Source organism: Lepisosteus oculatus, chromosome 1, assembly GCF_040954835.1.
Source record: "Lepisosteus oculatus isolate fLepOcu1 chromosome 1, fLepOcu1.hap2, whole genome shotgun sequence".
NCBI classification, from domain to species: Eukaryota; Metazoa; Chordata; class Actinopteri; order Semionotiformes; family Lepisosteidae; genus Lepisosteus; species Lepisosteus oculatus.
The window spans coordinates 21,276,263-21,287,724 of NC_090696.1; the positions used below are offsets into that span (position 1 = coordinate 21,276,263).

Here is an 11,462-nt window from a genome sequence, read left to right on the forward strand (position 1 = left end):
CTCTTGCTTCTTGACGGAAAATAAGGGAAGAGAGTGTTTTTATCTGCACCACCAGCGATTTTAACCACGGGAGCCGAATCCGACTGAGCAGGTGAAAGGCTGACTTGCCTTTTCAGATGAGGTTTATTTGCATTTTGCAAAACATCCTCCTAATGCCATACTCTAACAGAAGTACTGGGATACTGAGGGCTCCATACTGTACTTTGTTACTTATAAACATTTACGCCAGGGCATTAAGGGCAGGGTGGCACAGCACTAGGGGCCCTGGGTTCAATTCCGGACCTGGGGTGCACTCTGTGTGGAGTTTGCATGTTCTCCCCTTGTTCACATGGGCTTCCTCTGGGGGCTCCAGTTTCCTCCCCCAGACACGCTGGTAGATTAATGGGCTTCTGGGAAAACTGGCCCTGGTGCGAGTGTGTGTCCGTGTGTGCCCTGCACTGGACTTGTATCCCGTCCAGGGACGCCCCTGGCTTGAGCCCATGGCTGGCTGGGAGAGGCTGCAGCTCCCCTAAAACCCTGAAATGGAAGAAGCAGTTAGAAAATGGATGGATGGAATTAAGCGCTGCTCCCCATGATCGTGCACAGATGAGGCTCTAAGAAGCAGTAGGGGGTAGGCTACTGTGTTAAGTTTGGCTCTATCAATCGGAGATCCCCAACCCTGATTCTGGACCCAGCCCAAGCTGTCGTTACAGGCTGATTTTAGTTTTCTCTTTGGAGATTTCCTTTCAGCTCTCAAAGGAGTTTTGTTATCAGGATCAACACCACTTCTTCATCGTACCAATATCCCAGTTTGGGATCGCTCTCATTCAGGTGTGCTGCCTGAATGGTAACCAGCCCGACAACTGTGGACATGTCTAATACGGGATCACACCTCCCGTGGGCAGGTCCCATACAGTGTCACTCCCCACGGGGGCAGATCTGCTAGCGTCCCTCCCTGTGTGGCTCAGACAGGCAGGAGTGACGCCGTACTTGCTCACACATCGCTCAAGCACCGAGTGCTGCTGCACCAGACTGACCTGCCAGCAGGCAGAGGCCCGGCCACGTCAAGTTCGTGTCCCACAGCTGTGGAAACGGCGCCCATGAAGCGGGGGTACTTCCGACACACAAGTTCAACAAGAGTCTAAACCGGCTGGAACGAACCAGGGCTGGGAGACGCTGTCAGAAGTCCAACTGATTGCAGTTGCTATCTGCCATCAGTGGTGGAGAGGGGAGGGAATTCAAATTCTGCATGAGTGCAGGGAAGAGGGACAACTCCACAGGAGGCGTCTAATTGCAGAGAGAGAGACGACTAATAAGACACAACCTTAAAGGTACCGTGCCTTATAATCAGCGGTAATTTAGTTTTTTTTGTGCAGAAATGAAGCGACAGGCCCACAGTGAGGGCAACACAGCTGTCTCAACACTTGCACCCAGGAGCCTTTGCAGAAGCGCTTCCGGAAACGAACGCAATTCCTTTCGACTCGAGCTCTTCGCTCCCAGGGCGAGCGACGTCACAGACGGTCGTCTTTGGATGGCACGACTCCTGAAAGGAATTCGGGGAAACGGGCCCCGCTCTCCATGCGCCAAAGAACCGAACACCTTTCACACGATGAATATGTAAGCTAGGCTTTTATTATACTGAATAGATCCTGTGTACAGAACAGCTGGTCCCTTTTCAGCACAGTCATGTGGTGCCAGAAGAAAAGCAGACGGCACACAGCTCGTAATTAGCTCTGTGTGCTTGAGCTTTTTAAAGCCGTACACAGAGGCGACATACAAACGCATCTGAAAATCACTTCGTTATATCAGCACTTCTGAAGCAAGAGCCTGGGCTCCCTATAATATAGACAATTACCTAAATGCCAAAATCAATGCAAAACAAATTAAAACTTCAAGTAAAAAACAACAGAAATACCAAGTGCCACCAGAGTGCTACACAGTGAGGAAGTACCCTTTACACACAAATAATATTGAGAATGGGGAGGAAAAGCTGTCATTTTTTATCTCTTATAAACACCTACTTTGCCACACAAGCATCAGATTTGCGATTCAAGACTGGTGACACCCAGAAATCTTGGTCCATTTAAAAATATGCCTGGGGCACCCTTACTTCTCAATGTGATTTAACAGCTCACCCCCACCAACTCCCAAACACCAAGAAAGACATTTAAACAAGAAGCAGTATTGCACGATTTGTAACAGGTCCTTCATAACATGCATGTCCATTCCTGGTGCTGGAGGGCCAGTGTCTCTCCAAGTCTTCATTTCTGCTCAGCTCTTAACAAGATCAATCACCTTATTAGTGGCTTACCAATGTCACACAGGTTGTCCTTGGATACTGTTACTTTAAAGAGACCTGGACACCCTGCAGACACACTGACCCCCCCAGGACCAGGACTGGACACCCCGCAGACACACTGACCCCCCAGGACCAGGACTGGACACCCTGCAGACACACTGACCCCCCCCCCAGGACCAGGACTGGACACCCTGCAGACACACTGACCCCCCCAGGACCAGGACTGGACACCCTGCAGACACACTGACCCCCCCAGGACCAGGACTGGACACCCTGCAGACACACTGACCCCCCCAGGACCAGGACTGGACACCCTGCAGACACACTGACCCCCCAGGACCAGGACTGGACACCCTGCCGGTATACTAGTTCCCTCCTGAACTGGCATATTACACCAATGATTTATATTAACAAACTAGTGCAACACACCAGACGCTCACCCTGCTTCTCCTTTTTGGTGTACCACGTTTTTGGTGGCCAGCAGGATTTTTTTTTCACACCGCAATTTCCCAGCTCTCTGTGGACACCTTTTCCCCTGAAGCTCAACACCCCTGCAAGCAGACATCCGCCCTCGAGGATCCCCTAATGCTCCTGTGATGACACCCCAATTGCAAGACAGGCAATCCCATATTAGTCCAGAGGAGCTATCCTCACATCCAAGACCTGGTTGCACCAGAAATGCCTTAAATATGTATATATTGTATGTATATATTACTAAATAAGGATGTTGTTGCAGCTCACTGGCCTACTGATCTTAGCGCAGCCCTTTGCAACATCTTTATATTGAAGGAGCACTTAAGGGGAAAAACTGCAGTGGAATCCAGTTAAGATGTGCTGGACCCCTGGTTCCCTGCAGACCCTACAGGACTGTTGGTACCCAGGACCGTGAACAAGAGCAGGGGCACCACCCTCTCCCGTCAGGAGAGCTGTCCCATCACATCTTTGGACTCAACATAAGGCAACTCTTTGACGGTGCCCAAGGTGAACGAGCTCACAAACACTGGAAGAAGCCAGAGAACAGGGCAAGCTCACCCTGGAGGATGAAGGAACACTTGGTCTGGGCACGGTGAACGTGGCACAGCCAAGCTCACATACCGAGGCCACACAGCCCCTCTCAAATCATTACTCTTCTCCCTCGCACAGGGAACACTAGTGCCAAGCTTGCATGGAGACTGTGCTACAGTTTTCAAAACGTGTTGGACTTTCTTCACTGCTTCATGGGTTCTAGTCCCACACTATAAAGGGAGATAAAAGAGTTCTATGTATTGCTGGCGTACACAACCCACATTTTGGAGCGCCACAGTGTGTACAGGTATTCATTCCACCCGAGCGCTTAACGCCCCGTTTCGCACCCGGGCACAGGAGACATACGGAGACCTGGAGACCAACAAGACCCAATGGACCGAGGCCCTCTGGGACACAAATCATTCTAGATTGCTCCCAGAAGCCCTGCATGATTGCCTTTAGCCTACTCAAAATATAAAAATTAAACACTTTCCAGCTGTCCTACAACACCTTTGCCACTTGTAGGTTTAAAAATGAGTGCAAGCGTCTGTGCCCAGTTGCTCGTGTGCACTTTGTTCCGAGTGTATAACAAAGACACAGGTGTGTGTGTGTGTGTGTGTGTGTGTGTGTGTGTGTTCACACGTTCACAAGGAAAACAGGTTCTACTGCTGCTTCTCCTTGGAGTCACCAGTCCTGTTCTCGGCCGGTTCCTTCTTTGCCGCGACTTCGGGCTGCTTAGCCTCGCCAGCTTCTCCCTCGCCCTCGGGCCTCTCCTTTTCCAGCTCCTTCGGGGCCTCCCGCCCCCTGTCTGGCAGCCGGTCGAAGCCCTCGGGCAGCGGGGGCCGGTAGCGGTACTGGTAGCCGTAGGCCCGCAGGTGGTAGGTGTAGTACTCCAGGGCGTACATGAGCTGGGCGTCCACATAGTGGAAGGAGATGGCCAGGTCCGAGCAGCACTGCGGGCCCTAGAGGAACAACATAATGAGCAACGTGAAGGGGGCGCAAGCTCAGGTCTCGCCACTGGAGGACTGAGGTTAGAGACAAGAAAGAGCTCCAAGAGTCTCTCACACTCTCTCACACTCTCTCACACTCTCTCACACAGCTTTCAACATGCTTAAGAGCTGGAAACAGCAAAACTTCCACTCTCAAGATCACAGCTGGATCATCACCCATCATCTAGATCAGGGCTTCCCCCGTCCTGGGCCTGGTGACCCCCATATCTGCCCTTGTTCCAGTCCAATTACAGAATCAATCGGGCATCTGGGGAGCCCAAGAGGAAATAACCCAGCTCAGCTCTCAGAATCTCCCATTTCTCTCGCAATCAAACCCCCAACCGACTTCATACCAGGATCATTTTTGCCATTCTCAGCTCTTAATATTGTTGGAAGTTGCCTTTCACAAGTTAAATGAAAATCCTTAAGTTTGGAGTAAAAAAAGCTGCAAATATTCCACATAAGCAACTTGCTCGTTTGACTGAGGCCTTAATGAGGTAATTAAGCTGGGCTGAAGACCAGCTGGTGTGCGGTCCTCGGGCCCAGAGGCGCCCATATGTAGGGAATGATGTTGGGCGGTCATCTGTCAACTTCGGATTTTTGTGGTTGGCACAAGAATGTCCCCCCAGATGCCAGGGGGTTAAACCCCTGCAATAGTACCACTGCCTGTTCTGATGTAGACCATGAGGGAGTGTGCCACTTCCTGATGGATTACAACCAATCACACTATGCCTTATCAATACAATTGTACGGGCAGCACTGTGATGGAGCAGTGTCGCCAACTGAAACTGCAGACGGCCCCGCAATCCAATTACCGAATCCACAGGGCATCCGAGGTGCCCAAGAGGAAACAATCCCACTAATGACGGCTTTCATTCCTGGCTCCTGACGACGTGCCCTAGCAGGATCACAGAGGATCCTGGTGTTATCCGACATGAGCCGATACTTGACGCTCAAGGGTGTAGCTCAGCGGCGCAGTGGTGAGCACGCCTCGTGTAGCAGGGCCCCCCCCCCCCCACTGTGTTCAGTTCCGGACCTGGGGCGCTATCTGCGTGGAGTTTGTATGTTCTCCCCGTGTTCGCGTGGGTGTTCTCCGGGTGCTCCGGTTTTCCCGAAAGCTGGCCCTGGTGTGGGAACTGCAGCAGCAGCCGCCCAGCGAGCACAGAGAGGGAAGGAACTTGCCTCCACGATGGGGTAGAAGCAGTAGTTCCAGTACCAGAAGCTCTTGGAGAACTTGCCGGTCAGGTGGTGCTCGGGGACGAACGGGTGGAAGGTCTCCCGGTGGAGGGTGTCCCTGGAGTCGCCCGCCAGGACGCCCATCTTCTCCATGCACTGGCCGAGCGCCAGGTCCTCCACGGAGGTGGTGTGGGAGCACACCTTGGTGCGGAAGCCCTCCACGAAGCGGTGCAGGGCCTCCCTGCTGAGGACGTAGCCCGCGCCGCCGCTCATGTAGCCCTGCTTGGCGTAGGGCTTGAAGCGCTTGCCGAAGTAGATGGGCTCCTCGGGGGTGTGGTTGGCCAGCACCCAGCGCAGGTTGTCCACCACCACGAAGGTGTCGTCGTCGGCCTTGAGGAACCAGTCCGCCTCGGCCGCGTGGTGCTCGTGGACGTAGTGGAAGGCGCGGATGGTCTTCCAGTAGAGCTGGTCGCGCCCCTCGCCCGTCTTCAGCCCCACCGTGGGGAAGTCGGGGTCGTCCACGGAGCTCATGAACACCAGCACGTTGCAGTGGCGGCTCCAGGTGGCCTTCACGTGCCGCGCCTTGGTCTCCAGGTTGTTGGGGCCCGTCATCACCCAGCACAGGATGCGCACCTTCCTGTACAGGTCGTCCGCCACTCGGCTGTCTTCCCCTGGGGAAACGAGCATAAAAAAAAAAAACGGAACGCTTGAAGAATCGCTCTCTGCCCTGCCCTGCCCCGCCTCGCCCCGACTGCAGCTGATCCACCTTCGATCTGCAGCCCCAGCCTGGCACCGCCGGCCGGACGTCCCTGCTGGCACAGACGCAGGCCCGGTGTATCTGCTGCCCCCTTCCCTGTAACGATTCCCGCTGGAACAGAGTGCTTCTGGACGCTCTGCCGCTAAGCAAGAGAAGGAGGCAGAGCCCCGACATCTCAGATTTCACTTCCAAATTCCCCCTGCTCTCCTGGCACGGCAGCCTTCACTGGCAAGTCTAGATGGAGGACAGGAGGCCCCCGTTTCCTTTCATCTCCAGAATCACTCAAGACAGGGCGGGACGGAGCCCTGCGGGGGACCAGCTTCTCAATCCCGCCCGCTCCTGAAATATTTTACTTCATGTGCAGCACTATTCCGCAGTACCAGCCCCACACTCTTGCTTGGTTTTAAAAAAAGGGGGAGGTTCTTTTATATTTCAGTATTGTAGATGTATGAAGCCAAAAAGCACACAAAATCGCTAATTACACCATAAATAACATGTACCAGAGAGTAAAAGTGGAAATTACAAGGAAATGCACTCAAAACCAAGAACAGGAGGCACTGCTTTACACCAAGAGTGGTGGGGGTCTGGAACTAGGTACCCAGCCATGATGCTGAAGCCATGCTGAAGAAACAGCAGGATGAGAATTTGGGATCAATGACCAAACACTCTAGATTGGCTCCCCTTGTCTTTAATTGTGCGTTGTGTTCTTCAAATAAAACCGGTTAAACATGCAATTCAAAAAAAACATCTACAATTTCGAGTTTGGGTTGACCAATTTCTTACTGTGAGACTGTGGAACGAGTGATGTCCTGTCAGTTCACACTTTCCAAATAAGAAGCATGGTTGCGGTACTTAATTTACATGAATATCAAAAGATAACATACATTGTAGGAAATTCCCTAAGGCATACGAAACACCAACAACACCCATCGTAAACGATTCAACGCTTCACCTACTCCTTAGGGCACCATTAATACTCCTAAGTATTAAAACGAGGATGTATAATTTTGTTTTGTGCATTTCATTGTTATCGAGGGGAAAGTTCAGTATTTCTGATTTTGAAGACATAATTCCCCTTCAGCAGATTCTGTCCGTTTAATCCGAAGTCTGTTCAACCCAGGGTTTACTGTTCTATCAGAGCAGCCTGCACGAGGGGCCTCCTGTCCTGGGCGCTGTCCGTTAGATTCCAGGAACAGTACTTTCCAAGGAAGAGGGAGGTACAGCTCCACCGGCCCCAGACTCTGTTAATGATGAATCAGCATGAAACGGTGGCTGGAGAGACATGCATACCTGCACAGGGTATCAAGTTCAGCCCTTTCACAGACTGTGGGGATCTGCCAGAACAGAATCTAGTGGGTTTCTCCAATAGCCGTGCTCACAAGCTGCACACACATTGTAACAGCTCACAGGGGCCCTCACACAGGGAGCAGAGCGCCTGCCTCCCATGCAGCACTGGAACCGCAGCCATGAAGTCGAGCCCTAAACGGCTCATGAGACCAGAACGAAAAAACCCCAAATCAGCAGCCCTAACTGTGTTTAAAATACAGCCCTCGGGGCGGCATGGTAGCGCAGTGGGTAGCTGTGCTGGGACCCTGGGTTCAATTCCTGGGGTGCTGTCTGTGTGGAGTTTGTATGTTCTCTCTGCGTTCGTGTGGGCTGCCTCTGGGTGCTCCTGTTTCTTCCCACCACAATCCAAATACAAACTGGTAGATTTAACTGGTTTCGGGAAAACTGGCCCTTCTGTGACCCTGTGTGCCCTGTGATGGACTGGCGTCCTGTCCAGGGTGTACCCTGCCTTTTGCCTGTTGCTTGCCGAGATAGGCTCCGAATTCCCCCGTGACCCTCCACTGGACAAAGGAATGAATGAATTACTAGAGGATGGGGCCCCTGTACCTTGGAGGTGAGGGTGTTTCAGGTTGATGAGCGCCGACCCCTCCACTTTCCAACTGTCACTCCCCGTGCCCTCCGCCACCAGTGCCAGTCCCAGGCCATCGGTCTGCGGCACGTAGCTCTTCTCAAACCACACCTGGCGCAGGAAGAAGTACAGCATGCAGCTGCCCACCAGGAAGCCCAGGTAGAAGGCACACCTGGAGCTCAAGGCTGGCATCCTGCGTGCTCACTGCAGAGTCTCTCGGTTGCTCTTGTTCCCCCCGTCTCACTCTCTCAGCATGTCTGCAAGAGGTTAGAAGAGAAAGGAACAAAATCACTCCACCTTGATGGGGGGTAAAACAGGCAGGTCACAGATTCCTGTGGGCTCAAAGCCACTGTTTCCATCTCTACACAACTAACACACTAACTAGAGGACACAAGTGGAAACTACACTGACGTGCATTTAAAACCGAACAGGAGGTGCTTACTCACACCAAAATATATTTAAAGAGGCTGAAAGCACAGATAAGGAACACGGTGTGCTTAGAACACGGTCCAAATGCCTACGAAAGAAAAATGTAAATCTAGGAAAAGTGTGAAGAATCTATTCTTGCTTCTTGTCGGTTCTCCCAGGAGCCAATTAACCCGCCAGCATGTCTCTGGGCTGCGGGAGGAAGCCGGAGCACCTGGTGGAAACCCATGCAAAGCGTCGGAGAACACGCAAACTCCCCCGGAAGGGAACCCCGGGCCCCAGTGCCGCAAGGCAACAACGTTAAACACCGTGCCACCTTCCTGCCACTCTCTGAGAATTTGATCACTTCTTAATTCCCTTCCGTGACTCTCAGCAGGAAAAAGCAGCTTCCAGGTCACGGACGGATAGAAGGAGGATGTCTGCTCATGCACTAGAGGAAACGCCTGATGGACAAACATGTGGAGAGCAGCCTGTTGCGTTACCCTTTAGGGGGCAGACCTGAACCGACCACTAGATCAGGGGCTCCTAGTTCAACGCCTGCTGTTTTGTTTTTTTAATCCTCTGCATGCATGTGTATGTTTTTTGTGTTAAAGGGGTCATGTTGTGCTAAATCCATTATGTATTGTGAATGGTTTATTCTGCTGCCTCACAGGTCTTGGGTCCCGGGTTTGATTCCAGACTGGGGAGCCTTCTGTGAGGAGTCTGCGTGTGGGTCTTCTGCAGTTCCCCCCGTGGCCCCCCCTCGTGACGGGCTGACGCCCCATCCTGGGTGAGAGCAGCGTTGTCGCCCACTGTGCCACCACCCTCTCCAGAACAAGAGGGCCGCGCAGGCCCACGTACATAAAACCCCTAATATTTCTGGATATTCCAAGTCCCCCCTCCCCAGCAACGGTTTGATGTGCAAGTGTGACCGTCGCGGTTCCGCGCGGTCTCGTGCCCTCCGCCGCTCCACCCCGCCAGTTAGTCCCGCGGCACCCGGGTCTCCGGCGTAACGCTACAGGGCAGCAGCCGCATGAGCTAAAGGAGATCTCCCCCAGCCCAGGCGGCTGAGGTCCCCGCTACGCGCAGGGAGGGCGATGACGTCACCGTATTCGAACTAGCTCCGCTACACGAGCTGAGCTGCTCTCCCCCCATGACTGAGCTGGCTGATCCTGTCTGGCCAGAGGCAGGCACCACACCTACTGTACACAGCAGCACTCAGGGATCCATTGTCACAGAGCTGGTATTTTAAGCTCCAGCGGAACTCGTCTGTCTAGCTGCAGAACCTGTAGTGCAGCTACACCGGTCTGGCCCCGATTGCGGACTAGAGATCAGCTGGCCGACAGCAGGAGCCCACTTCTCCAACACGCCCGTGACAAACGGGCACCCTGCTCTGGTTCTGGAGAGGGGGTCTACTGTGTCACCCCCTGGCATACTAACCCCGTATCCACACTCTAGACCCCTCTTCTCTACAACAGAGGACCAGACACAGAAATCGCCCCAAGCTCTCTCTCCTGCCCATCAGATCCAATGTCCTTCCAGTGACAGCCACTACCAGAACAGCACGTCTACACACCAGAGAAGCCCATACAGCCCAGCCAGCCTTTTCGGGAATTAGCATGGAACTGCTTCTCCCAGAAGCGAATTTACCTGCCAGCACATCTCTGGAAGAAAACAAAGCACCGAGAGGAAACTCACACAAAAAAAAAAAGAAGAACATGCAAACTCCACACACACAGTACCCCAGGGATTGAACCCGGGTCCCCAGTGCTGTGAGGCAGCAATGCTGACCAGTGCCACCCTGCTGCTTGACTAACTTTCTCTATTGGTTCAGTAGAACTGAAACTAAAGCCGTCTTTATTCACGACCTTACTTATGGCTGCACACTAAATCACAATTCCAACGCATCACAAAGTAAGAATGAAGCGATAGGAGTAAAGAAATTCAGTTTGGTTAAAAGAAGATGAAAAAACCCGTCTGCGTGTCTCAGATGTTTCTGGACACTCCTTAACGGTGCAATAACCCACAGATGTTGCCGTGTTACTTTCTTGTTTCAGGAAAGCAAGACACTAACACATGTTGCACGTAGACATCAGAAAGCTAGGAAGTTGCTAGACTAGCATTAAAAACAAAGTACAAAAAACAAACTGTCATCTATCAACCGAGATCTGTGGAAGTTATCCGCCGGCCCGCAGGTAATCCGGTCTGGCTGCTGCAGGCGCACTCTAATGAGACACGTCAGAGCGAGAAAGGGGGTTTGTGGCTACTTGTGGTGACGCCGGACACACGGTGGCCGTGCAGCGCAGATGTCAACACCTCAGTGCGGAAAACGGGAGTTCGTAGTTTCGGCCCAGGACTGAGCTCCCCCTGGGTCCGGACAGCCGGCCGATTTCGTGCAGATCTGCGACGACCCGGCCCTCGGAGTCCGGCCCCGGCGAAAATACCGAATAACACCCCCGACACATGACCCCCGGGGTGTCGGAGCTGTGCCCGTACAGCGGACAGCCCCCACTAGCGACCCCCCCGGCTCCTACCTGGGGACAGGGCGCTCCTCCCCGTCCGCGGCGCCGGGTTTAAGCCCACTGGCTCCCGCAGCGGCGCAGAGCCGCTCTCGCCTGATCACCGGGAAGCCGGTCCTGCCAGCTGCTCCTGCCCGGCCCGGAGCCGTGGGGGACCTACGCCATCCTCCGTGCCCCAGACCCAGCGGAGTGCAGGGAAGCCGCGTAGCTGCCTGAACGGCCCCGGTACTCTTTACCGTAGACACCGAGGGGCACTTCACCCTAGCGGCCGTGCGCTGGCGAAATCCAGACCCCCGAAGCGTGGCTGCTTCGTTTTAAACAGGAATGAGCGAGAAAACGCTTTCTATAGGAGCGCAGAGTTTACAACTCGAGCGTGAGGCCGTACCCCCTGTAGCGTAGGATCATATGAACACAGTAT

The 11,462-nt window shown here is 53.4% G+C and overlaps 1 protein-coding gene across 1 annotated transcript; it reads right to left on the reverse strand.

The window, feature by feature from the left end:
* Positions 1-1,589: 1,589 nt before the first annotated feature.
* Positions 1,590-11,459, reverse strand: LOC102699134 (glycoprotein-N-acetylgalactosamine 3-beta-galactosyltransferase 1-B-like). Its single transcript, XM_069187356.1, has 4 exons — positions 11,060-11,459; positions 8,099-8,377; positions 5,455-6,119; positions 1,590-4,245 (listed from the first exon to the last, which is right to left on the reverse strand). The coding sequence occupies exons 2-4, from the start codon at positions 8,310-8,312 to the stop codon at positions 3,946-3,948; spliced, it is 1,179 nt and encodes a 392-aa protein (XP_069043457.1). The 5' UTR covers positions 8,313-8,377; positions 11,060-11,459; the 3' UTR covers positions 1,590-3,945.
* Between the last annotated feature and the right edge of the window lie 3 nt (positions 11,460-11,462).

Bases quoted from the DNA above. Each gene is read 5' to 3' on its own strand.
- LOC102699134 (XM_069187356.1), bottom strand. From the start codon at position 8,312: ATGCCAGCCTTGAGCTCCAGGTGTGCCTTCTACCTGGGCTTCCTGGTG. The intron at 6,120-8,098 runs GTACAGGGGCCC...TCGTTTCCCCAG, and splicing joins GAAACACCCTCACCTCCAAG to GGGAAGACAGCCGAGTGGCG. The intron at 4,246-5,454 runs GCAAGTTCCTTC...TTGTTCCTCTAG, and splicing joins GCTTCTACCCCATCGTGGAG to GGCCCGCAGTGCTGCTCGGA.